At 41.0% G+C, this 24,420-nt stretch overlaps 1 protein-coding gene across 2 annotated transcripts in view; it reads right to left on the bottom strand.

Annotated features, from left to right (window-relative positions):
- CSRNP3 (cysteine and serine rich nuclear protein 3) overlaps nucleotides 1–24,420 on the bottom strand; it is a 60,147-nt gene that overhangs the window by 27,554 nt on the left and 8,173 nt on the right. For both annotated transcript variants that reach the window (XM_034785705.1, XM_034785706.1), the window contains exon 2: nucleotides 17,380–17,550. In XM_034785705.1, the coding sequence (XP_034641596.1) occupies nucleotides 17,380–17,527 (148 nt within the window). In that variant the 5' untranslated portion in view covers nucleotides 17,528–17,550. The remainder of the gene's footprint in view (nucleotides 1–17,379; nucleotides 17,551–24,420) is intronic.

The following is a 24,420-nucleotide window of genomic DNA, read 5'->3' as shown; positions in this document are numbered from 1 at the left end:
ACATATTTTCAGTGCCATCTGAGCCATTATGGTAAAAAGGATTAACACCATTCTCCACCTGCTCCATGACTTTCCCACACAGAATTTCATCAAGTCTAACAATATAGAACTGTCAAGCCTAATATATCATGATAATCCAGGTCAGAATATCACTTAAAAAAATAATACATTTTAAAAAGTCCAAGTCTTCTTAGCAATCACCCTAGAAAGCAAAAACTGAGCAAGAGTTCATGCTCTTGACTTTTGCCCCTTCCCCCACCCCACCCCACCCAAAGATGTTTTGATACTACTTTCTGTATACTCTTTTCACAATACCAATTCCTTGAGGAAATCTTTAATTACTTCTACTTGCTTGGGCTTCAAAATCTAAGTTTAGAAGAAAAATTGCAGCACAACCCTACCCTACCTCAAAAATATATATTGATTTAGAGACAGGCAATATAATTTTCTGAGAAGAGGCTTGAGCCCACAAGACCTTCCCTATTGTTAGTGGGGGGTGTAGACAGAAGCTGTGCATCCATGGATGCATCAACTACATAGTGCAGAAAAATTGGATTTGTGCTCAGCAGATCAAGAAGGCCATATCCTTTACTGCTTGACTGTGCAGGACCCAAAAGGGAGCCAGCTGGGGGGGCGGAAACTAGGCATGACTGGGGCAATGGTGATAAGCCCTCATCCATGCTACAGAAATGCAACCGTTTCTGCTCCTTCTAATAGCACTGCATTGCTCCACCTCTAACCTAGTAAGATTGTCAAAACCAAATTGAGCAGGCTTCTCATATCCCTAATGCACTTTCCCCTCTCTTATGCAGCCAAGTCTAAGAGAGGTTCTTCATGAAAATGTTTGCCTGATGCCATAGTTACAGATGTTAGTTTGGAAGGGTCCTCTGAAAACCTTTAGTCCAGCCTCCTACATAAAGAAGGACCTTTGTTTAGCTTTTCTGAGGCTGGAGAGCTACATGTGTCTCTGGTGTGTGGTACTCTTGAGTCTGGGGGTGTCAAGTGGAAGAAGTTTGGGGGCTGAGGGGGCTAGTTTGAAATATGGAGAGGTTAGGAAGAAAGAAGACAAGTTCTCATTTGAACTGGTCAGAAATGATTCTCCCCTCCAGTGGAAAATTTTGACAAAAGGAGAAAAATATGTTTTTGTCAACGGTTCCTGCAGAAACTTTCACCTTTTTAGTTGAAAACCAAAACTTTACAGCTGAAAATGGCAAGTTTTCAGTTTTTCAGTTGAAAAGTTTTGATGACAACTTGAAATTTTCCATGGAAAGAAAATACTTTTCATGAAAAATTTAATTTAGGTAAAAAAGGAATTTTCTGCCCCCCAAAAGGTAAAAATGTTAAACAGATTTTGTTCTTACCCTTTGGGATAGGGAATGTGGTATTTCTGAGCAAGAGGGGGTTGAGTTGGGCTGGAGGGAGCATGGAGAGATGCAGAGCTGGGAGGGGGTTAGGTTGGCATGGTTGAGTATGGAGGTGTGGAGAATAGAGCGAATTGGTGACAATGTGTGGGGATAGGGCGAGAGCAGTTGGGACAGTGATGGGGTCATAGAGGGATAAAAACTACTTTCTTCCACACTGCCTTTACAGTAAAGTGTCTCAAGATTTCTACTCTAAACAGGACAGACTGTGGGAGAGGGAAGAGGGTGCCCCTTTGTTCCAGTTTTTCACTTTGAAAATGTGATCAACCTACAGGTGTACCACTTATTGTAATCATCAGCTGTCATTACTGGATAGTTATTATTGTCCTGGTCATAGTTTCCTTTTGAGTAAGAAAACAGGTTACCACCACGTATCCTACTAGGATTAACTTTAAAAATAGTTGTCATCCATTTCATCCTCAAACCTTTCATCCTCCTCAAACCTTTACATCAATTTCCAGAACATCTTATTCTTCTCAATTGTATTCTCTCTCTCCTTTTTTTTTTTTTTTACTTTAACCAAATCACATTTTGCAGCATCTTTCTTTTTCACGTGAAAGAATGTCTAAAAAGTCTGTGCAACTTGAAATCTACAGGTCTGATTGACAATGACTACTCTCACGTGACTTTAGTCCTACAATATATCATTATGGTTGTATATTGTGCATTTCCTATGGCCCTGTGATCTATCCTTCTCTTCCAAGATCTCAATAACCTCAATAATTACTTATTTCAATACAAGGATGCCTCAATTCATTTAGCCACCCATCCATGTACATTTTCAAACACGTTTTTGCATATTTGTTATACTTCTATCACAGGATTTTTGTTGCAAGTTATTTAAGGCAAACAATAACAAAACCCTCTCTGATTTCTGTCAAAAACCTGTCTTTATGATCACACGAAGTGGTGAAATTCACTAATATTTTAGAGGGGAGATTTTCTGCTGCTGTATTGAGACTGCAGCCTATCATGCTGAACAACATTGTCTCATTGTTTCGTTGTATTCACCTTTCTGTCTGTATCCATTTGTTGTCTCTTGTCTATGCAGCTTGCAGGCTCTTTAGGACATAAAATGTCTTTTTGTTCCATGTTTGTACAGCACCTAGCACAATGGGGTTGATCCTGCTGCATGACTAGGATTCCTAGGTACTATGATAATGCAAATAAAAAAATTATTATTAATTATTAATAAATAATAATAATAATAGGCAAACAAATCCCCTTGAAAATAACTACCTTTCATTGTCCATCATAAAAAAAACCCACCACCATATCGGGCAGGACACGTCACAAGGGAATCCCATCTTCTTTCAATTTATAGGAGTGTTTAACTTTAGCAGAGTTCTTCAGTTCACTGAATTTGTCTGCAGTCAATTTCCTGAATTTCCTCTACTTACTAACATTATCCAGATGAAACCACTGTTTTTAAAACAATCATATTGATCTGCTCCATCTTTGAAAACACTTCAAAATACTGGGATTTCACACCATGCTAATACATTTTGCACCAATGCTAATGACAAGAGCATTAGACCTGCTGACTCCAGGAAGTTATCAATCAATTTCCAAACATGGCTGCAGGTAATATAGATGATTGCATGATGCCATTAAAAAGAAAAGAAGTTCCTGGTTTTCAGCTTCTAAATATTTTTAAGCCCCTACTGAACCAGCACCACCAAGTTTAACTAATTTAAGCTACTATCACTGATCAACAGTTAAGTTTAAATATTTTAAGTGGTATTAAACAACTGGTTAATACTGTAGGTTCAGGTAATGATTGGCGCTCTGGATCCTTTCACCAAATAAAACATGTATTGTTTCCTTTACATAAATATAATATGGAAGAATTTAGATATTCCTATATTTCAAAAAGCCACAGGACACTCTGTTGCTTTTTACAGATCCAGACTAACACGGCTACCCCTCTGATACTATATTTCAAAGAATGTGATATTACTCTTCAACATTCTCAATCCACCACAAAGACAAGGAAGTGGAACACAACACTCAGTATGATGTCACATGTAACTAGAATGTTCCATGAGGACGTAAATCATTTGGGTGAGGGAAAAGATATGCAGTGGGGATATAGTATTAATGGATGCTAAAATTAAAAACTAACATTGGTGAGAAAAATTGGTCAAAACATTTATAAAATTACAAAGTTTCAGTTAACTATGGAAAAAAATGTGTCAGTTCTATGCAGGAGTGGACAGGACTGCTAATGTTCCTTCCTAAGCAAGCAATCTCAAAGGGAGGGCTGGGGGAATGGCTTGTCATCCCTTAGGGCATTCACATGTGAAATTCTGCAGGGAGACCAAATGGAACCCTTCCTTTCAATATGTATTAGGGGCTGTGAGGAGGGATAATGAGGAGATGTGGGTTGTGCGGTTTTCAGTATGATGGTGATACCTGTGTCTAGATTACATGGGGTCATGGATGAGAGCCAGTTGGCTAAAACTCAATCCAGATAAGAATGAGATGGTGCTGTTGGCAGAAGTAACTGAGAGATACAGCGAGCACTATACCTGCCCGTTATTAAAGGAGCATGCCCACCATTTGTTACTAGAGTTTATAATCTGCAAATAGTGTAGGGAAGCTGTCGTTAGTTAGTCAGACAAGCTTAGCAAGATTAGAGTTTTAGCAGTAAATGTCTATATGCTGTACACACAAAAACAGACCCTATCACTGCCTCCCCGCCAAGCCTTCTGCACTTACCCAACACCCACTAGCTCCAGCCATCTAACACCCCCTCTGCCTCTTCTAGCTCTGCTGTAGACCCTCCCCATCTCTGTCCCCCCACTTACATTCTGACTCCCTGCAAACCCCTCACCTCAGTGTGCAGCTCCTAGAAGGGGCAGGGCTGGGTCTTTGCCCCCTCATGTCCCAGTGGTAACAGATGACTTTCTCTGGGTTCTTTCTCCCTTCTAGGTCCCCTGACCCTCAAACTCCCACGGTCCCCTCTGAGAGAGCTGGGAAAAGAGGTTGGTGTGTTGGAGATCACGCAAGCCAGTAGCAAACAGGGATGGGGGAGGGAGGTTGGGTGAGAACTAGGGCACCTACAAGGAGAAAAGAGGGCAAAGAATGGGAGCTGTCACCACAAGGGACCTGGGAGACAAAGACCCAGCCCTGCCTCTTGTAGAAGCTCTGCAGTGGGAAGAAGGATCTGCAGAGTGGGGATGGGAGACAGAGTGGAATGGGGGGGACAGATAGGGTAGGGGAACCCCCGCCCATAATTTGAGCACTGATTAACAGTTTTTTTGCTTTGATTTAGTTCTGACCCTGTTTCAAAAGGAGACCAGATCAAAGTAAACTAATGAACAGTTAAAGAGCGGGCAGCAGGGTTCAGCCCCGCTCTTTCCCCCCGCCCTCCCCAGCAAGCAGGAGGCTCCCGGGAGCAGCTCCAAGGCAGAAGGCAGGAGCAACACATGGCAGTGGGGGGAGGGACAGATGAACTGCCGGCAATTGATAAGCCTGCTGGGCGGCTGCTGCACAGGGAACTTAGGGGAGCGAGGAGCTGATAGGGGGGCTGCTGGTCCACCCTGGTTCCAAGCCCCCAGAAGCTAGCTCCAACGGGCTGCTCTTTCTGCAAGCAGTGAACAAAGCAGGTGGCTGCCAAACAACGTTATAAGGGAGCATTGCGCAATTTTAAACGAGCATGTTCTCTAATTGATCAGTAATGTAACAAAGAAACAATGTTAACAGAGACGACTTTAAGTGAGGAGTTACTGTAATCTGTTTTTTAATTCATTATCTGGTAACGGCAGTGGCTAGAGACTAAAGCCAGCTTAAGCTCCTTGGCACCTCAGTAGAGAATTTCACCTGTAGGGATAATGGTTCAAGATTCACTGCTATGCTCTGTTTGCTTTGCACCACTCCAGTGATGCAAAGCAACCATAAACCTAGTTCAACTGGCTGCTCTGCATCACTGGCTCTGGCCAGTTAAACTACGTTTATAGCTAGTGGAGCAGAGCAGCTGGAATATGGTTGTGAATCTGATCCAATATGTACTGTAAGTGCCACTGAGATGCATTAGCTATCCTGCATAGGTTTATACACATTGCCTGCTTGCTAATATGCTGCAGGTCCATTACTGATTCAAAAATTACCTCCTTCTAATCTAGTGCAGATCTATCTCAGAGGAGCAAGAAAATTAGTCCATGAGGTTTTCTCTAATATTCAGAACTCATTGGATTAATTAGAAAAGGAAGACAAGTTTCAAAGATGGGGTCCAGATCTCCACTTGGGGTTTCTAAGTGCTACCATAATAGAAATAGTATATAGAAGGGCCTGCTGACTGTAAAACACTGAGGTGCTCCACAATCCCCAAACTGCTGGTCTTTGAAAGACAATTTGTATCTAAAAATCAAACTTTATCATACGGGGGGGGGGGTGTAAGAGCTGTACAAAGGGCACGCAGGAGGATGATCAAAGATCCAGCAGAAGAGGAAAGGAAACAGTGTAAGGTAATCAAGAAATGACAGAACAATGAGTAGCAACTGAGTATTTAAAAAAAAAAAAAACCATCAAGGAAGGAAGAAGCTTCCATGGGATCAGAGAAGAGGAAATGTGCAAGTGTGATAGAGACAGTGCAACTGGCTGACTGTATGATGTGCCCATGCTATTTCCAGTGTACATTCTAGCTCAAATGAGTTTCATAGAACCCTCTGTGAAATATTCCATTATTTCTTTGTGTAGATGGATGGGTTAAGAGAATGAGGAAAATATATTTTTAATGTATATTTTAAAGAGACTTCACTCTGTTACTATAATGCTTGGATATAGCTACCAACTAACCATCATTTAATTTTAGTGGAAGGTTTTAATGGATCAGTTGTACATGTAAAACATCTACATTAGCAGCGAGTCAAGTGAAATAAATCAGACTGGGTTAGAGAGACCAAACACTCCAGTTTATACAGTGCTGGATTTTATTCTCCTACTTTAGCATACAAGCTTATTTGAAATGCAACAACCAAATGCACTCAAAGTGCCTGGGGTTTATAACTGCTTCCCATGGAGGAAAAACTCTCTCTGCTGTCTGGGTGAATAACTAGATGAGACTCCCATTCAAAGCCCTTTCTGAAGCAGCAGCGGCTTCTCCTTGGTGTTAGGCAGTTATGCTGGCTCTATGTCAACTCCCCCCATTGCCTCACCCAGGTAATCTCCTAATAGACAGAAAGGCTGTATGATGTACCTTAGGGATGACACTGTACTAAGCAGCAAAAGTAAACATTGAAATTAATCTCTTATATAAAACTTAACTACATACCTATATGACCATGGAAAATGTAAAAGCATTACAATGAAAATAAATTGTTTTTTTCACCACAATCTAAAGCCCATAATATAGTGTTTTCATATTTAAATAATTTATATGGCATTGTAAATTTATACCACATTTTAAAACGCACAGAAAGAGAAATGTTCCCAGCTCTGGAAAGCTTACAATCTAATTAAGACAACCAAAGGTGACTGGATGACCACCACGGGAAATTTACTGAGTATAGGAAAGTCAAAGTAGGACTATCAAGGCCACAAGCAGCTGACTAAAATGAAAATTTTTTCTACCTGCACATAATCTGTTTCATCAATTGTCTCAATTAACATATTTTCTTTCTTGAACCAAAGTGCATAAAGACTCTCCCTAGAAACTGTGGAAGTGATAAAATATAGGAAATTAATTTCTCAGTGAAACACAAAGTTCTGGAAAAGAGTATCTTGGCTTTTTCTAAAACTAGGCATTTTACTGGCATATTGAAATTAATCAAATGTTTTTAAGCACAGGGTAACTATCTAAAATGTAAATCACTTTTAAATGGCAAGACAGGAAAAGGTTTGTTTATATCTATTTTTAAGTGCTGGAAAAAAAGTTAAGTTGGTTCTTTCCTAAAAATATTATCAGTTCTTTCCTCATATACCAGTTTATATTTACTAGCATACATCATCAGCTAGGCTCATTTTCTATAGCAAACGTGTAGAAGACATGTCTAAGGCCAGCATGGAGCTCTGCTAGTTTCAACTTTCCAATAATGATGTTGAAGCACACTGAAACTGCTAGACCTTAATTGACTGAATATAGTGAAAATTGATCCAAATCAGAACTAAGGGTGAAAAAATTAAGTTCTAAATATCTTAGTCTTAGCAACTAACTGTTAGGTAAGTAAATGTAATTTTCCCATCAATTACACTATGTTTAAATTATGTTTGACTGATAAAGCTAAGAAACAACGAAGAAGAACTGAATGGGCTTTGAATGTGAGATGTAAGCAGCTGAGCAGGCTCAATGTCATCCTTCCATTTGATATTTCATCTGACACAGAAGATCAATGTCCCCAGTATTACTGTTAGTAACAAATATGATGTCTCCCCTATCAAACCATTACAAATATATTGTACCTATAGCTATATACATATATGGTATATACTAAAACATACAGCAGAATTCTAGAAATTGAACATATGCCACTTTCTGACCATATACCAACGTACAATAGCCACCTCCTTCTGGGGTCTCCAAGCTGTGTTGATACTAACATAACCTGGAAGGCAATGAAGCTTGTCAAATATGTGCTTATTCACAATATTGTATAAAGCTGGTTTGAAGATACTGTACATATGTTTCTTGGAATTTAGATCCTTACCATATGAACTTAGGGCACTGTTTGCAAAAGTAAAATAAAGCATGTACATTCAACTTACTTTTCATATTTCCATATTGCCAATAGATGTATAGATTTCTGGCTCTGGCCAAATATTTCTGAGATCCTCTGATACTCACAATACTAAAAGCTGTAGTTTTCCCATGCCTATATTTAAAAACATTGATCTTGAAGCTAAAGAACAATATTTAGAACAGTATTTCAAAAACAAATCAAGATTTAATGTTATGCACTTGTGTTAAAACTTTCAAGTTTCTATTTCTAAATCTGACAATTTAATATATTCAGAAATAAGGAACACTAGTGACAATCTGTCTTATAAACTGGTGCACTCAGAACCAAATTGCTATTTTCTATTTTGGTGACTATCTGATTTAAATATATCGTTTCAAACCCAGTCTATGATGAATCATATATACACTAAAGTAGATGCAGTGGTAACACAAATCAGCTTACGGCTACATAGTCATCAAGATATTACCAGTAACGAAAGTTACGATGTCACTTCAATATTCCCCTATGGGGCTACTTAGAAATAATGTCTTATGTCATTGTAACTATTGCATTTTAGCTTATCAACATTATACCCTAAATGTAATATATGCATATCAGTGAAATATTACCAACATTGCCACAAGTAAAAAGGTCTGAAAAACTGTGCTTGAATCCTGCTTGGTTGAGAAGGGGCAAAAAGCAAGTCGAGGGTGGAGGGGGGTAAATTAGTATAGCCATCCCTTTACTTCAGTGGAACGATATTGACTTATACCAGCTAAGAATCTGGTTCCCGATATGGTCAGTAATATTGTACTGCTGCTGCCCAAATTCAGAAAAACAATGTCTGAAGACAATGCTCTTGCATCTCTCTTCCTTGGAGCGGGCCTGTACTTTCAATAGTCTCTCTCTCTCCTTAAGACAGGAGTCTCCAGCTCTCTTCCTTGGAGCTGGGTTGCAGTTTAGGTCAGCTATAGGGCCTTAACTAGCTTCTCCTTCAGCTGGCTCCTTTCCCCAATCAGTCCCTGGGCTCCGAGGATTCAGCATACAAACCTTCCTTTGCTGATTTCTGTCCTGCTATGAGGGAGGAGGCAGCATATGAGCTTTAAGGAAGAGGAAACAGCATATCTCCATTGGTCAGGAGAGAGCGGAGCCTTGTCCCACCCACTCTGCAAGGCTCTAGGTCTGGGGTCCTTAAAGAAACAGTGATGGGATTTTTTCCAAAACACCATTTATTCCAGGACTGCTTCCTTTCTACCAATATCTCCTGGTCCCTGTTTGTCATCAGTGCTGGTGCTAGCGACTGGGGGCCTTAAACAGGAATATTTTCCTCCTTCCCCATCCACAACACATACCAACAATTAATAGTGCCCCTCTCTCCTCCCCACCCCCACCCCCGAGCTGCTTGGGGCCCTAAGTAATTTGCTTAGTCTGCTTATGCCTATTGCCAACTCTGCAGGTCAGACATTCCAAAACTTAAAATGGCCACACCACGCAGCGGGGGTGGGCTGACCCTTAGGCACCACTATCCTTAACGGACTGACTACTCTGTCACAGTTTGTGATTCACACTTTCTGTTATTCTGGCACAAATCTGTGTGTGGAAACTCTTATTTTAAGAATGTCTTATATCAGTTTAGTTTACAGAAAGCTGTGCAAAGTTGTAGAATTATACAAACAAACACTTTCTATTGTAAAACAGAGAAACTGTCATAGCTTTTAAAAAACTACAGTAAGAAACAGAAGTTTTAGGATGCCTCAGTAAATTACAAAGGTATCTGGTTATTACTGTTAATTTTGACCAAGCAAATGTATCTTCTTGTGTTTAAGAGGTCAAAAGGCTGTAGTATCCTTGTGCTAAAATTAAATTAATTGGAAAACAGGATAAATAAAAAAGACATTTTGCCCACTATTTTTCCTGCCCTTTGGGGGACAATTGGTAGGAAAGAGGTAATGTAACTAACCAGTTCTGACCCCTGTAGTGGTAATCAGATTTATTAGTGGTTGAAATCACCCACAGGACAGTTCACTCCATCACTCAACCACCTTTTTATTGAAATATAAACAAATATATATATTGTTATAATAAGGTATACTATTTCCTTTCAGTGAACTGCTGGACAATTGAAGTATATTGTTGATGTAAGAGCTCCCCAGCATTCCAAGGAAAAAATGGTTACCTACCTTTTCGTAACTGTTGTTCTTCGAGATGTGTTGTTCACGTCCATTCCACATTAGGTGTGTGCGCGCCGCGTGCATGAGCATCAGAAACTTTTCCCTTAGCGGTACCCGTCGGGCCGGCAGGGCCCCCGCCTAAGCGGCGCCACTGCGCCGTGCATATATAACCCCACTGGTCCGACCCCCTCCAGTTTCTTCTTGCTGGCGATTCCGACAGAGGGGTAGGAGGGCAGGTGGTGGAATGGACATGAACAACACATCTCGAAGAACAACAGTTACGAAAAGGTTGGTAACCGTTGTTTCTTCTTCGAGTAGCTTGTTCTCGTCCATTCCACATTAGGTGAATCACCAGCTTACCTTCAGAGGAGGGTAGGAGTCATGGAACAATTGATCGGAGGACCGACCCGCCAACTGCCGTGTCCTCTCAGGCCTCCTGGTTGACCGCGTAGTGGGTTGTAAAGGTATGCACCGACGACCAGTTGGCTGCTCTGCAGATCTCCTGGATTGGGACCTGTGCCAGGAAAGCTGCTGAAGCTGCTTGCGCCCTGGTTGAGTGGGACATGACTGTTGGGGCCAGAACACCTGTGAGGTCATAACACACCTGAATGCAGTCTGTAATCCAGGAGGAGATTCACTGCGCCGACACTGGGAGGCCTCTCATCCTTTCTGCCATGGCCACGAACAGCTGCGTGGATTTACGAAAGGGCTTGGTGCGCTCCAAGTAGAACGCCAATGCTTGACCGTCATCCAGGGTGTGCAGGCTGTGGTGACTTGGGTCCGCATGGGGTTTGGGAAAAAACACCGGCAGACAAATGTCCTGGCCTAGATGGAATTGTGAGACCACCTTTGGGCGGAACTTGGGGTGTGGGCGGAGCTGCACCTTGTCTTTACGAAATACCGTATATGGTGGCTCCGAGGTGAGTGCCCTCAGCTCAGATACCCTTCGGCCCGAGGTGATGGCCACCAGGAATGCCACCTTCCAGGAAAGGTGGAGGAGGGAGCAGGTAGCAAGGGGCTCGAACGGGGGCCCCATGAGTTTAGAAAGGCCTAAGTTGAGATTCCATGGAGGAACTGGGGGGCGTGAGTAAGGGAACACCCTCTCCAGCCCCTTAAGGAACCACCCCACCATTGGGTGGGAAAACACCGAGCCCCCTGAAAACCCTGGGTGGAAGGCGGAGATGGCCGCCATATGCACCCTGATCGAGGACGGGGCCAGCCACTGCTGCTTGAGGTGCAGTAGGTACTCTAGAATGGTAGGCACCGGAGTGGCTGAACCTGTTGAGGCCCACACCAGCAGGAGAACCTCTTCCACTTGGCCAGGTAAGTCGCCCTGGTAGAGGGCTTCCTACTACCAAGTAGAACCTGCTGCACAGGGAGGGAGCACTGGCTCTCCAAAGCATTCAGCCACAGAGATTCCATGCTGTTAGATGCAGTGACTGCAGGTCGGGGTGGAGGAGCCGCCCTCTGTCCTGCGTGATGAGGTCCCGGTGTAGGGGCAGGGTTACCGGGGCTTCCTCCAGGAGCATGGTGAACCAGTGCTGGCGGGGTCAGGCCAGGGCGATGAGGATGACCGCCGCTCCATCCCTGTGCACCTTGAGCAGGACCTTGTGCACCAGAGGAAGCAGGGGGAAGGCGTATTTCAATACCCCTCCCCACAGGATCGCAAACGCGTCTGCTACTGAGCCCGGGCTGTGGCCCTGAAATGAGCAGAACTGCAGGCACTGGGCATTGCCCCTGGTGGCAAACAGGTCTACCCGGGGAAACCCTCACTTGCGGAAGAGCGAATACATGACATCCGCTCTGAGCGTCCACTCGTGCATGCGGTACGACCTGCTGAGGTGGTCCGCCAGTTCGTTCCACACCCCCAGGAGATGTGACGCCTCAAGATGAATGGCGTGGGCTATGCAAAAGTCCCAGAGGAGGAGAGCCACATGGCAGAGCAGCGTGGAACGGGCTCCGCCCTGCTTGTTTATATAAAACATGGCGTCATGTTGTCCGTCAGAACTGTCACGCTGTGACCACTCAAAGTGGCGTGAAAGGTCTGGCAGGCTAAATGAACCGCCCTGAGCTCCTTCACATTGATATGGAGCGACTGCTCCGCTCCCGACCACAAGCCCTGAGTCTTGAGGTCCCCTAGGTGAGCACCCCATCCGAGGTCTGACGCATCCGTCCCAAGCGTCAGGTCCGGCTGTTGTGCAGCAAAGAGGATGCCTTCACAAACCACGGTCTGGGACAGCCACCACAGCAGGGAGTCTAATACATCCCCTGGGGCAGTCACTACCAAGTCCAGGGGGTCCCTGCCTGGGAGGTATACACGGGTGAACCAAGCCTGCAGCGTTCTGAGTTTCAGTCTAGCATGCTTGACCACATGCTTGTATGCTGCCATGTGGCCCAGCAGCCTCAGGCAGCATCTGGCCGTTGTAGTGGGAAACTGGCACAGGGAGTTCACTGCTTGCTGGATGGCCAGGAATCGTGATACTGGGAGGCTCGCCTTTGCCTGTACCGCATCTAGGACCACCCCTATGAATTCCGCTCTCTGCGTTGGAATGAGGGTGGACTTGGGGATGTTGACCAGGAGCCCCAGCGTGCAGATTAGTCTCAGGACCACTTGCACGTGGAACCGAATCTCCTCTTCGGACTGGCCTGCCAGGAGTCAGTCGTCGAGGTACGAGTAAACTTGGACCCTCTGCCTCCGTAGGAAGGCCGCCACTACTGCCATGGATTTTGTGAACACCTGTGGGGCCGCAGCTAAGCCAAACGGGAGAACCATAAACTGGTAATGTTCTTGGTTCACAGTGAAGCGCAGGAATCGGTGATGCACCAGGTGGATGGCGATATGAAAGTACAAGTCCTTCATGTTGAGGGCAGCGTACCAGTCCCCCAGATCCACGGAAGGGATGATGGTGCCCAGAGAGACCATGCAGAACCAGGCCTTGACCAGGAACTTGTTGAGCCCTCGCAGGTCCAGAATGGGTCAAAGGCCTCCTCTGGCCTTAGAATGAGGAAGTAGCGGGAATAGAACCCTTTCCCTCTTAGGTCCTTCAGTACCAACTTTACCGCCCCCGCCTCTAGGACAGTGCGAACCAACTCTTCCATGAGGTGCTTGTGAGAAGGGTCCCTGAAAAGGGACGGAGAAGGGGGGTGGGTGGGTAGGCAGGGAGGAGAACTGCAGCATGTAACCGCCTCACACCCAACGGTCCGCCGTAATGCTGGACCACGAACGGGAGAAGCGGGACAGGCAATTCAGGAAACAAGAGGATGGATCCGGTGATTGGTCTGGTACGCTGTCCTTGAGCGCACCTTCAAAAGCTGGGTTTAGGGCTGGGCTGAGACTTATGCTGGCCTTGGCTCTGGCCCGGCCTATTGGAGCTATTGTTGTTATTATTACGCCACCTCCTGTTATCCCCATTTCACCTGTGGTAGGGCTCCTGCCTAGGACGAGGTTGGTAGTGACACTGAGGCAGCGGCTGTGGCTTGAAGGCCTTTCTTTGGGTTGCTGGAGTGTGCATACCCAGCGACTTGAGTGTGGCCCTCGAGTCCTTGAGCTATGCAGCTATGCATCCGTCTGGTCTGAAAAGAGCCCAGACCCTTTAAAAAGAGCCCATCCCGACGGGTACCGCTAAGGGAAAAGTTTCCGACGCTCGTGCACGTGGCACGAGCACACCTAATGTGGAATGCACGTGAACAAGCACTCGAAGAAGAACCTAAAATATAACAAAGGTGTCCATATTTCTAATGAGCAGAGTGGCTGGAAGTGAAAATATGTGACCAGACTTAACAGGATACCTTTCCTAAGTCTAATTTAGCCAGCTGAACACACGTTCACATGAGATGAGTGATGGACATCAGCAGAAGTAAAAAGCATGAAGGAAAGGAGAAAATAGGCAGTTTCAGCACAAAAACACTTGCACATCTTTATCACCTGCCAGCATGAATGAGAATCTGCCACCATGAGTACTGCCATCATAAAACCGCATCAGAACATCTGAATTATAATTCAGGGCTGAAATAGCTATTCCAAAGTCAAAACCCACATAATTTTCTCTCTTAAAAATGTGTTTAAATTGTATGTCTGCACGTGTGTGCACACACCTCCCCTCCCCCATTTTTCTTCACATTAGTTACACAAAATGCTTTTCACCAGTTTGGTGAATGATTATATTTAACCAAGTCATAGTAATCCATTTCACTCAATACACATAATCATAAATAGGACATAATGACACACGACTGGGATTTATTTCATTTTATATATGTAATTTTTTCCATATGATAACATGAACATATAACCTATATTTTCCTTAAAACAGATATGTTTCTATAGAAAGGTGTTTCACATCACATGATCAACACATAATGGAGTTGTTTTCTTGAAAAAGCTAGGATACTATATATACAACGTAGTTTAGTTCTGCATATGAGGCAAACTGATAAAATTATGGATAGCCTTTAGCGGGATAAAGTAATATGTGTACACTAAAAAAATCTCAGTGACTTGTAAGGTAGCTTTTCCCACTAATGAATTAGCATAAAGATTTGATGAGATCTAGGAATGCCGCCTCTAAATCATACAGTAATTTCATTCCTATATTCTGAAATGGTTATGGGGTATATTGTACAAGAGGAAGAACTGAACACACTGAACGCAAGGTTCAATGTAATGGTTTAGGATCTGTGTAAATTTAGAATTTCATGCACTTTTCATGTATAAACTAAAGGGGAATAATGTACAAAACCTGAATAAATCAGGAGTTGCAACTGTTATCATGCAGGTAGCTCCAGCTCAGTTAAATGAACCAATTAAAAATTAAGCAATTGACTTCTTCAGTGGGACTATTTGTGCAAAGGAGAGTTGCAGAACCTGGCCCTAGATTGTTTAAAATATTCAACTCTGTATTTAAAAAAAAAACCCTCAATGCAACCAACACCCCACTGTCAAAAACAAATCCATTCTCATCAGATATTCTAAACACATAAACTGCCCATTTTTGCTAACCTTGAAGCAAATACTTATCTCCACAAAACATTTGTTCACTGCATAGAAGCAAGTTCCTGTTTGGAGCAGGCAAGCTACTGTTATGACCAGTGGCTGCCAGGATCACTGTCTGATCTGCAGCATATTTCAGTAAGTCCTTTATAGTGTGACCATTCTGATTTAAAAAGAAAGTATTATTATATATAGTACACCAGAGCAGATGATACTAAGCACTATATTTCAGGATACTGGCTGCATAGAATGTGGCCCTGAAAAACTTGCCAATTTTATCCAAAACAAATAGATAGGTTTACCTGCAGTATCTTGCAAAATTATCCTTTTGTTCTTCCCTATACCAACTGTAAGATACACCGAAATACTGAACATTCTGAGGTTATCTGACTACTAATATGTAGCTATCTAAGCCAAATGGCATGATTTAAAAGGGCTTGCAGTGTATAATGTTTGCCTCCAGTAGCAGGGTACTGGACTCAATGACCCGAAAAGTCCCTTCCTATGTCTTATGTTCCTATATTAGTCAAAATATATCAGACTAATAAAGAATTTGTACAGATATTAAAGTGAATTAAAAATATGAAGACAAAATGCCTGAGTCTGCTGGGTCACTGTGAACCGGAGACCATCACAGTGACCTTGAGCTAGTCACTGCGTCTCTCTATGCCTAAGCTTTCCCATCTGTAAAATAGGAATAATGAAACTGGCCTCCTTTGTAAAGTGCTTTCAGATCTACTGTAAAGTGCTGTATACGTGCTAGGAATTATTATTAAGCCATGTAACATGCAAAAAAAATGAGGAGTCCTTGTGGCACGTTAGAGACTAACAAGTTTATTTAGGTATAAGCTTTCGTGGGCTAGAACCCAATTCATCAGATGTATGAAGTAGAAGATACAGTAGCAGGTATAAATACATGAAAGGATGTGGGGTGCTTTACCAAGTGTTAAGTCAGTCTAATGAGATAAATCAATTAACAGTACGATACCAAGGGAGGAAAAATAACTTTCGAAGTGGTAAGAGAGTTGCCCATTACAGACAATTGACAAGAAGGTGTGAGGAACAGTAGGAAGAAATTAGTATTGGGAAAATTAAGTTTAGGTTTTGTAATGACCCAACCACTCCCAGTCTTTATTCAGGCCTAATCTGATGGTATCTAGTTTGCAAATTAATTCCAGCTCTGCAGCTTCATGCTGGAGTCTGTTTTTGAAGTTATTTTTTGTTGAAGAATTGCCACGTTGAGGTCTGTTATTAAGTGACCAGAGAGACTGAAGTGTTCTCCTAATGGTTTTTGAATGTTACGATTCCTGATGTCAGATTTGTGTCCATTTATTCTTTTGCGCAGAGACTGTCTGGTCTGGCCAATGTATACCGCAGAGGGGCATTGCTGGCACATGATGGCATATATCACATTGGTAAATGTGCAGTTGAACGAGCCCCGGATGGTGTGGCTGATGTGGTTAGGTCCTATGATGGTGTCCCTTGAATAGATATGTGGACAAAGTTGGCACCAGGGTTTGTAGCAGAGTTTAGTTCCTGGGTTGGTGTTTTTGTTGTGTGATGTGTAGTTGCGGGTGAGTATTTGCTTCAGGTTGGGGGGCTGTCTGTAAGCGAGGACTGGCCTGTCTCCCAAGGTCTGTGAGAGTTAGGGAATTGTCCTTCAGGATAGGTTGTAGATCCTTAATACCATCAGATTAGGCCTGAATAAAGACTGGGAGTGTTTGGGTCATTACAAAACCTAAATTTAATTTCCCCAATACTGATTTCTCTTTACTGTTATTCACACCTTCTTGTCAACCGTTTGTAATGGGCCACTCTCTTACCACTTCAAAAGTTATTTCTCCTCCCTTGGTATTCTGCTGTTAATTGATTCATCTCATTAAACTGACTTAACACCCCACATCCTTTCATGTATTTATACCTGCTATTGTATCTTCTACTTCATACGTCTGATAAAGTGGGTTCTAGCTCACGAACGCTTATGCCCAAATAAATTTGTTAGTCTCTGAGGTGTCACAAGGACTCCTCCATTTTTTGCTAATACAGACCAACACGGCTACCACTGAAACCTGTCACCATATAATATGGTTTCTCTTGTAGAGCAAATAATGTGTCTTATATACAACTTTAGTACTTACGGGTAAAATGATTAGAAGTGGATGGATTGACACTATCACCACTGTCCGCACTTTCACTGCTAGAAATGTCATCATCAGATTCCCGCACAGAGGAGCAGGGTGAGGAGCCATCAACTTCTTCAAATTTCCTCTTTAAAATTCCACTCATAGCTGCAATACTGTCACATGTACCTGTAACAGGAACAAGAGCAATGAAGCACTGAAAAATTTGACCACTGACCATACAATCAAGGTCTACAATATAATTTTATGGGGATTTTTATACACAAGATAGACTATCACTTTTGTTCCTGAATGACTGTTTATTGGGATGTATTGTATACGTTATAGGAAAGTAAAAAGAAAGAAACACAAAACCAAACCCAGTAGTAATTTGCTATCCATGAAGAAGAGGTACAACAGATTGCTTTTCATGATGAGAGGTATCGTTTGTTACAACAGTTACCCCCTTTATGGAAAGCACTAAAATCTAATTTGAAAACAGGCTGTTCTCAGGCCAACAGAGATACACAGAAATGCGAAAGCATCTCATTAAGGGCCTGATCCTCAGGAGTTGAGCACCCTAAATGTCCACTGATTCTAGTACCTTTTAGGATTGGGCCTTGAGTTTCTCTTCAGAATTCCTCAGGCTGACTGAATGAGTGGCCTTGACAGGCTCTGGAGGGAGATGCCGCTAGCCTCTCTCAACAGAGAGAAGTTCACTGCGGCACAGGGCAAAGGGATTCAAAAGGGAGGAAACAGTATTTAGCACTCTGTTCTCAAAGTGGTCTACATAAATTAACTAATTAATCAATTCTCACATTGCTCCTGTGTGATACAGTTGAGAAATGACAATTATTGCCATTTTACAGGGAGGTTCAATGCCTTTCCAAAGGCTAAGTCAGATTTAGGATTCAGGAATTCCTTGCTCCCAGTCACTTACACTAATCACTAAAGAATACGGTCTTATTTTTCATAGGACATACCCCCCCTTTCCACATGGTAAGAAATGGTGGGAAGCCTAATACATTCCAGTCTCATGAGATAAGATTTTGTACAGAAAACCAGGAAGTTAACTAGTCACATAATAATTTTAACAGGTTTTATAAAATGAATCATTTTAAGGGAAAGTCTGCCCTGGCTCCCATGTTGTACAGTTGGAGATGGGAGAGGCAAGAATACCCAGAGTTTGCTCAGAGGACATGTGCCCTTTGCATACCAACAGGACTGGACTTTGCCATATAAACAAATAATCCTTTTTGAATAGAGTTTTCACATAAAATATGAGGACAAGCAGTTTTTAGGTTTATTCAAAAAATTAAGGAAAAAAAAAAACACATTCCTCCAGTTTAAAAGAAGGTAGTGGGGGCAAGACATCAGTACAGCATGTCAGCTGTGTAACCACTAAGGCTTTGATCCTGTAATGTGCTGCACTTGGGTAGACCCCCTACACCTGTACAGAACGCATTGACTTCAATGGCACTCCATATATCTGCAGTACATTGCAGGAACAGGGCCCGTGAATCCGATTTCAATGAACCAAAGTGACAAAATAGAGAGTTAGACCTGCTTCTCCGCTCTGCCTTGCTTCAAAGCATTGCACAAAGCTAACACCTAGGAATGAGTTATAGATAAATTTTAGCACAGCAGCTCTACATAATCTTGCCTTTATAAATGTAAAGCAGAAACTGTAGACATGGACATTATTTTATTATAAGAGTTTTTTTTGTTTTCTGCTTTATTTAACGGTAAGAATTAGGATTTGCTCTAATGGACTGTTTGCCTATTAAGGCTTGGTCTACACTATAGTCAGGTCGATGTAAGCTGCCTTACATCTACCTAATAATGCAGGTGTCTTCACTGCCAGGCCCCTTCCACCAACGTAACTCGCCTGCTACGTTGACTTAATTATTTCACCTCCACAAGAGGCAGAGTGCTTAATTCGATATTGTCAGGTCAACACAGAGGCAGTGTACACACTGTATTGCTTACATCAACTTAACTGGCCTCCAGGAGGTTTCTCTCAAAGCTCTACTATGACCATGCTGGTAAATGTTTTCAACTCCACTGCATAGCAGCCAGGTACAGTAACTCCTCACTTAACGTTGTAGTTATGTTCCTGAAAAATGTGACTTTAAGCGAAACGATGTTAAACTAATCCAATTTCCCCATAAGAATTAATGTAAATAAGGGTGTTAGCTTCCAGGGAAATTTTTTTCACCAGACAAAAGACTATATTATATACACACGCACACACAGACACGCACACACAGACACACACACACAGACACACACACACAGTATAAGTTCTAAACAAACAATTTAATACTGGCACACAGTGATGATGATTGTGAAGCTTGGTTGAGGTGGAGGAGTAAGAGGGTGGGATATTTCCCTTACTGCTAAACGATGAACTAGCAATTGGCTGAGCCCTCAAGAGTTAATTCTCTCACTTTACAAGGCAGCAGGAATGGAGGGAAGGGGTATGTGTGAGAGGGAGATGCGCATTTCCCCTTTTAAGTACATGTAATGTCATCCTGCAGAATTTGATTCTACACCCCCACACACTCCTTATAGAGTTCCTATGTAATGATGAATAAGTTACAAACTAAACTTTTCAGAGGTGTTTCTTATTTTCTGAATACTGAACTTGAGACACCTGGGGGCTGATTTGCAGAAGTGCTCAGCATTCACAACGGGAACATAGGTCAATGGGAGTTCTGGTCTGAACATACAAAGTGCTACAAAATGCAAAGTTCTCTGAAAAATCAGGGCCCAGATGTCTCAAATTGGAGCACTCAAAATTAATCAAGACTTCTGACAATTTCCCCCTTAATCTCTGCCTCAGTGCCCAGGTATAAAATGGGGATGCCATCACCTCACCTTTTGGGGCTGTTGTGAAAATAAATTAATTAGTTGTAAAGCACTGAGATGCTATGATGAGAGCATCATAGAAAAAACCAGGAAGAAATTAATATTTCTGTATTCAGTGTAGGATTTATATGATGCACAATAAATAATGCATGGGATTACAGGTTGAAAGATGAAGATAAAGAGAAATATGGAATAGCAACCCATTCAATGAGCACCAGCCTTTCTGTTCACTGAATGAGGCAGGTGGAAAAAATAGCACGTGATCATGTAAATAAAGATGGTATCATAATGAATATGCAGAAAGGAGCTGAATTAAGATAGCATCGGCCACCTTAATTCTGGCATTTCTTAACTTCTGAGAGCATGACCTTGCAACTTTAATTGTCTTTTAATATAGATTTTTGAATGTAGTATTATATAATTTCAGTATATATACACACACATTTAATATATACATTATTTAAAGGACCTAAATGGATTTTGTTCTGGCAACTTGTAATGTATGTATCTTGAAAATGAGCTTTTATATTTTGTGTACCGTACCTTTAAATTCCTAAGAGCTGTCTCTTTGTAGAGACAGCAGACATTGTACGCTCAGAGCTGCTGCAATCTGTTAGAGAGGATATACACTCAGGGTGTTTTCTCATGAAACTTTTGTTTGTTCTCGGTTTTCCTTCATTTAAAATACTATATACTTTAAACTGATAATGTGTTTTTTTCTCTTTGTGTTTTGCAATATAAGGACAATTAAGTTAGTTTTCTTAAACAAAGGAAAAGGTCATCTTCTGAAATACTAAAACCTAACATTTGTATCTTTGTACAAATTGTTAAATAGACAAGAACACTGATATAGCCCAGTTCTCTAGTACATAGGGCAGACCTGTCCACATTTTTTGAGACAGAGAAGAAATATTCTGCACAGTTATTATTACATATTTGGTCAGCGGTCACTGTTTCTTTAGTAGCTCTACTATGACTTGTAGGGTTGTCTTGGATGATATCCTACTGGGAAATTATATGGGTTAGCCACCAAAAATGGAAGAGATGAAATAGTAGCTCAGAGATACATTATGAATTGTTCTTGTCCTTAGCAGAAATATTTGAGGAATAGTATCTGAACCAAAAGAATTATTTTCAGGTTCCCCATAAACAAATCTAAAATTATCAGTAGGGGATTGATTTTGCATGAGGCCAAACTACTAAGCACCTTGCAAAATTGAGGTATGGATCCAGAAATCAACTGTTAGAAGGCATTTCCATTCAGGATTTTGGACTACATTCCTCTGAAATGCCAAGCGATGATTGAGGAAAATGCTAGGCATGGTTTTGTGAACAGAAGTAACTGGAAACTGGAGTTCAAAACTTTAGAGTACACACACACTTCTATCAGTAGAGAGGAAGTATTATTATTTACCTCTGAATCTGAGAAAAGTTATTTTTCCAACTAGAGCTTACCATATTAAACAGCAATTAGTAAAAAGATATTTAAGTGAATGGGGTTAGTTTGTCCTCAGAGGATGAATCCAATAAAAACTATTCATAATGGAAAATATATTTTTTTAAGTCTACTGGAAGATCATGACAGTTTTTTTTTAATAATAGGTTCAAAATTTAAAAGTGGCTTTATGTGCACAAGTTTTCATGCCCAAATCAAAGACAATATACAACCAACATGTAATATTCCAACTCACAGTTTTATCGCCAACCCAAAATGTTCAAGAATCATGAATCCAGACCCCAAAAAATCATGAGTGGCTTAAAAATAGAAGGTTTTAAAATTAATAAACGTTGAGTTCTTTTTATTTGCCTTCTGGTTTTTTTTTTTGTTTGTTTGTTTGTTTTTTTAAACTTTTAGGGTGCACTCACTTCGCATGTTCAAACTTTTCTCTGCAACCACAAAGGCTGAAAAGTTATTTTTTAAATGAAGGCTGTGAGTTTCATGCAATAGCATAATTTCATCAGCTCAGGCTTTAAGAAAAAGACTAAAAGTCACAAGAGTTAACAACACTGGGTTTATCTGAATCTATTACTGAAAATAAGCCTCCCCTTGTGTATATAACATATGATGTTCAGTGACTCTTCTAACTATACAAAAATCACCAGCACAATTTAAGTTTCAAATTAAAAAAAAAAAAAAATTATCAGCTACATTAAGGTTTCAAATGGTAGTATAATGAATTGTTATATTTAGTGACTACAGCCTCTTGAGTTGATTTGGGCTACAGGACTCACAGATTAATGAGATGACCCTCAGGTTTCAGGGGTAAGATGTAGTGTATGCATCTGTTTTAATATCCCATGACTGCCAGAAAAGTTACTGTATAGAAAGGAGAGTAAAATTCCCATTTTGACATGCAACTGCAAGTACAAACAGGGGTATTTGCCTGATGTGCATGTGCAAAGTTAGAGACCAGGATGAGATTGACTTTGAAGTACCGTAGACCCAAATTGTTTTGAACGTGAATGTTGAGGAGATCCTCCTTGTTGCAATAAAGAGCAAAATCTTACATTTGTAGCTCAAATGAGCTGGCAGCTCGAAAATAAAATGTCTTACAATCCTTTTCACTGTGTTTTAAAACTCAAAGCTGAAAACCTTTTCAGAGGGCTTACAGAGGAGGCTCAGTTTGAATAAGAAGTGTGCATTCACCCAATTCCTAAAAGACAGTAGTTTCTATTCATCCCTGGTGAAAACAAACAGCTAACCCATTTCCTACGTGCTAGCTGACTTATAACTGCCTTATGACCATCCAACATCATCTTATTCAGAGGAGTCTGCTGGGACAAAATTAATTATCTACACCATGTTATGGTGAAAAGCATTACTGTGGAAGTATGTAGGGTACTCTTGGAAGGATTAGATATTTTATTGGTAAATGTCAGTAAACATTGATTTCACTGTACATACACAAGTAAAAAAAATATTTCCATTGATAGCTGAAATTTACATATAGGCAAGGTAAGAAAAATGCTGCTTGAGAAGTTCAGAGTTGATTTAAGGATATTTACTTTGTGTGTTTTGACTTGTGATGTTGACAATTTGTGTTTTAATGGTTATAAAACATTAACTTTTTGAATCTTAATCTCTGCTGTTATTAAATAATTGTCTGACTTCTTTTGTCTCACCCTCCCTCATAATTTCCCAAAACTGAGAAAATTTAAATTGATAAAAAAATTTAAAATGCTTAAAACGTTTACTTTTGTGCAACTATGCAAATTTAAATAAAATAAAAAGCTTAAAAATAATATTTGTTGAAATTATGAAAAATAAAATTCTGTCATGCCAAGTTATAGAAGCTGTACTTTTAAGTCTCTCATTAGATATTTTGTTCATATTTATTTTTCTGTATTTTTTCTCTCAAATTCCCATGTCAATTTTACCTTTAAAGGGCTCAACTTTTGTCATGCATACAATACAGATAGTCTGTAATTTTCATGTTTCATTTTGCTTTTACAAAGAAAGATCTATGACGAGAAATGTGATTCCCATATGTGAGTAATGTGTTTGTGGGAGGATGTGATGATAAGCAGTTGAATCAACTTAACTGAAAGCCACAAAGTTAAACCCTGGGCTGATTTGGAAGTTAATAACCAGCAGGAGCTTCCCAATGATTCTGGCAACACAAAAGAGCACATGAATGGAATTTCTGTGAGAACTTTAATTTTCCAAGGGGTCATGAGATCCTCCCCCCCCAAGAAAATATTTTGAAAATACAGAGGGTTACTTTTAGATTATAGAGATCAGCTGTCAAACCTCACACTGGAAAGGGTATCTTTGATTTTGTCATTTGCACTAATGAAGTGAAAAATTTAAAAAAAGAAACTGGCACAAGACAAAGCTTACTGCTTTGACTTTCTTTCATTATAGTCCCTGGCTTTTTTCCTTTTCACCATGACTTTCAAGTAATTGTTCCTTGAAAGTCTGCCATGACAAAAACTTCTCTGTGGATGTGAAAAATAAAAAACAATTATTTCTATTTTTCTTTATTTGTAAAGAAATGAAATTTGCTAAGAAGCGCTATCCCACAGCCAAAGAAACAGAAAATGTTTGCAATCAATCAAGACTGATTTTTTTTAAATATTTGTGTTCTTTTAAAGTCAGACAGCACTATTTATTTCTAAAAAGAACATTAATCTAAAATATTTGTCTAAAAATCACAGAACCGTAACCAGATATGTTAAGCTTTGAAA

This window comes from Trachemys scripta, chromosome 11 (assembly GCF_013100865.1).
Source record: "Trachemys scripta elegans isolate TJP31775 chromosome 11, CAS_Tse_1.0, whole genome shotgun sequence".
Classification (NCBI taxonomy): domain Eukaryota; kingdom Metazoa; phylum Chordata; order Testudines; family Emydidae; genus Trachemys; species Trachemys scripta.
The sequence above is the reverse complement of the archived record's forward strand: the minus strand, read 5'-3'. Positions and strand labels throughout refer to the sequence as shown.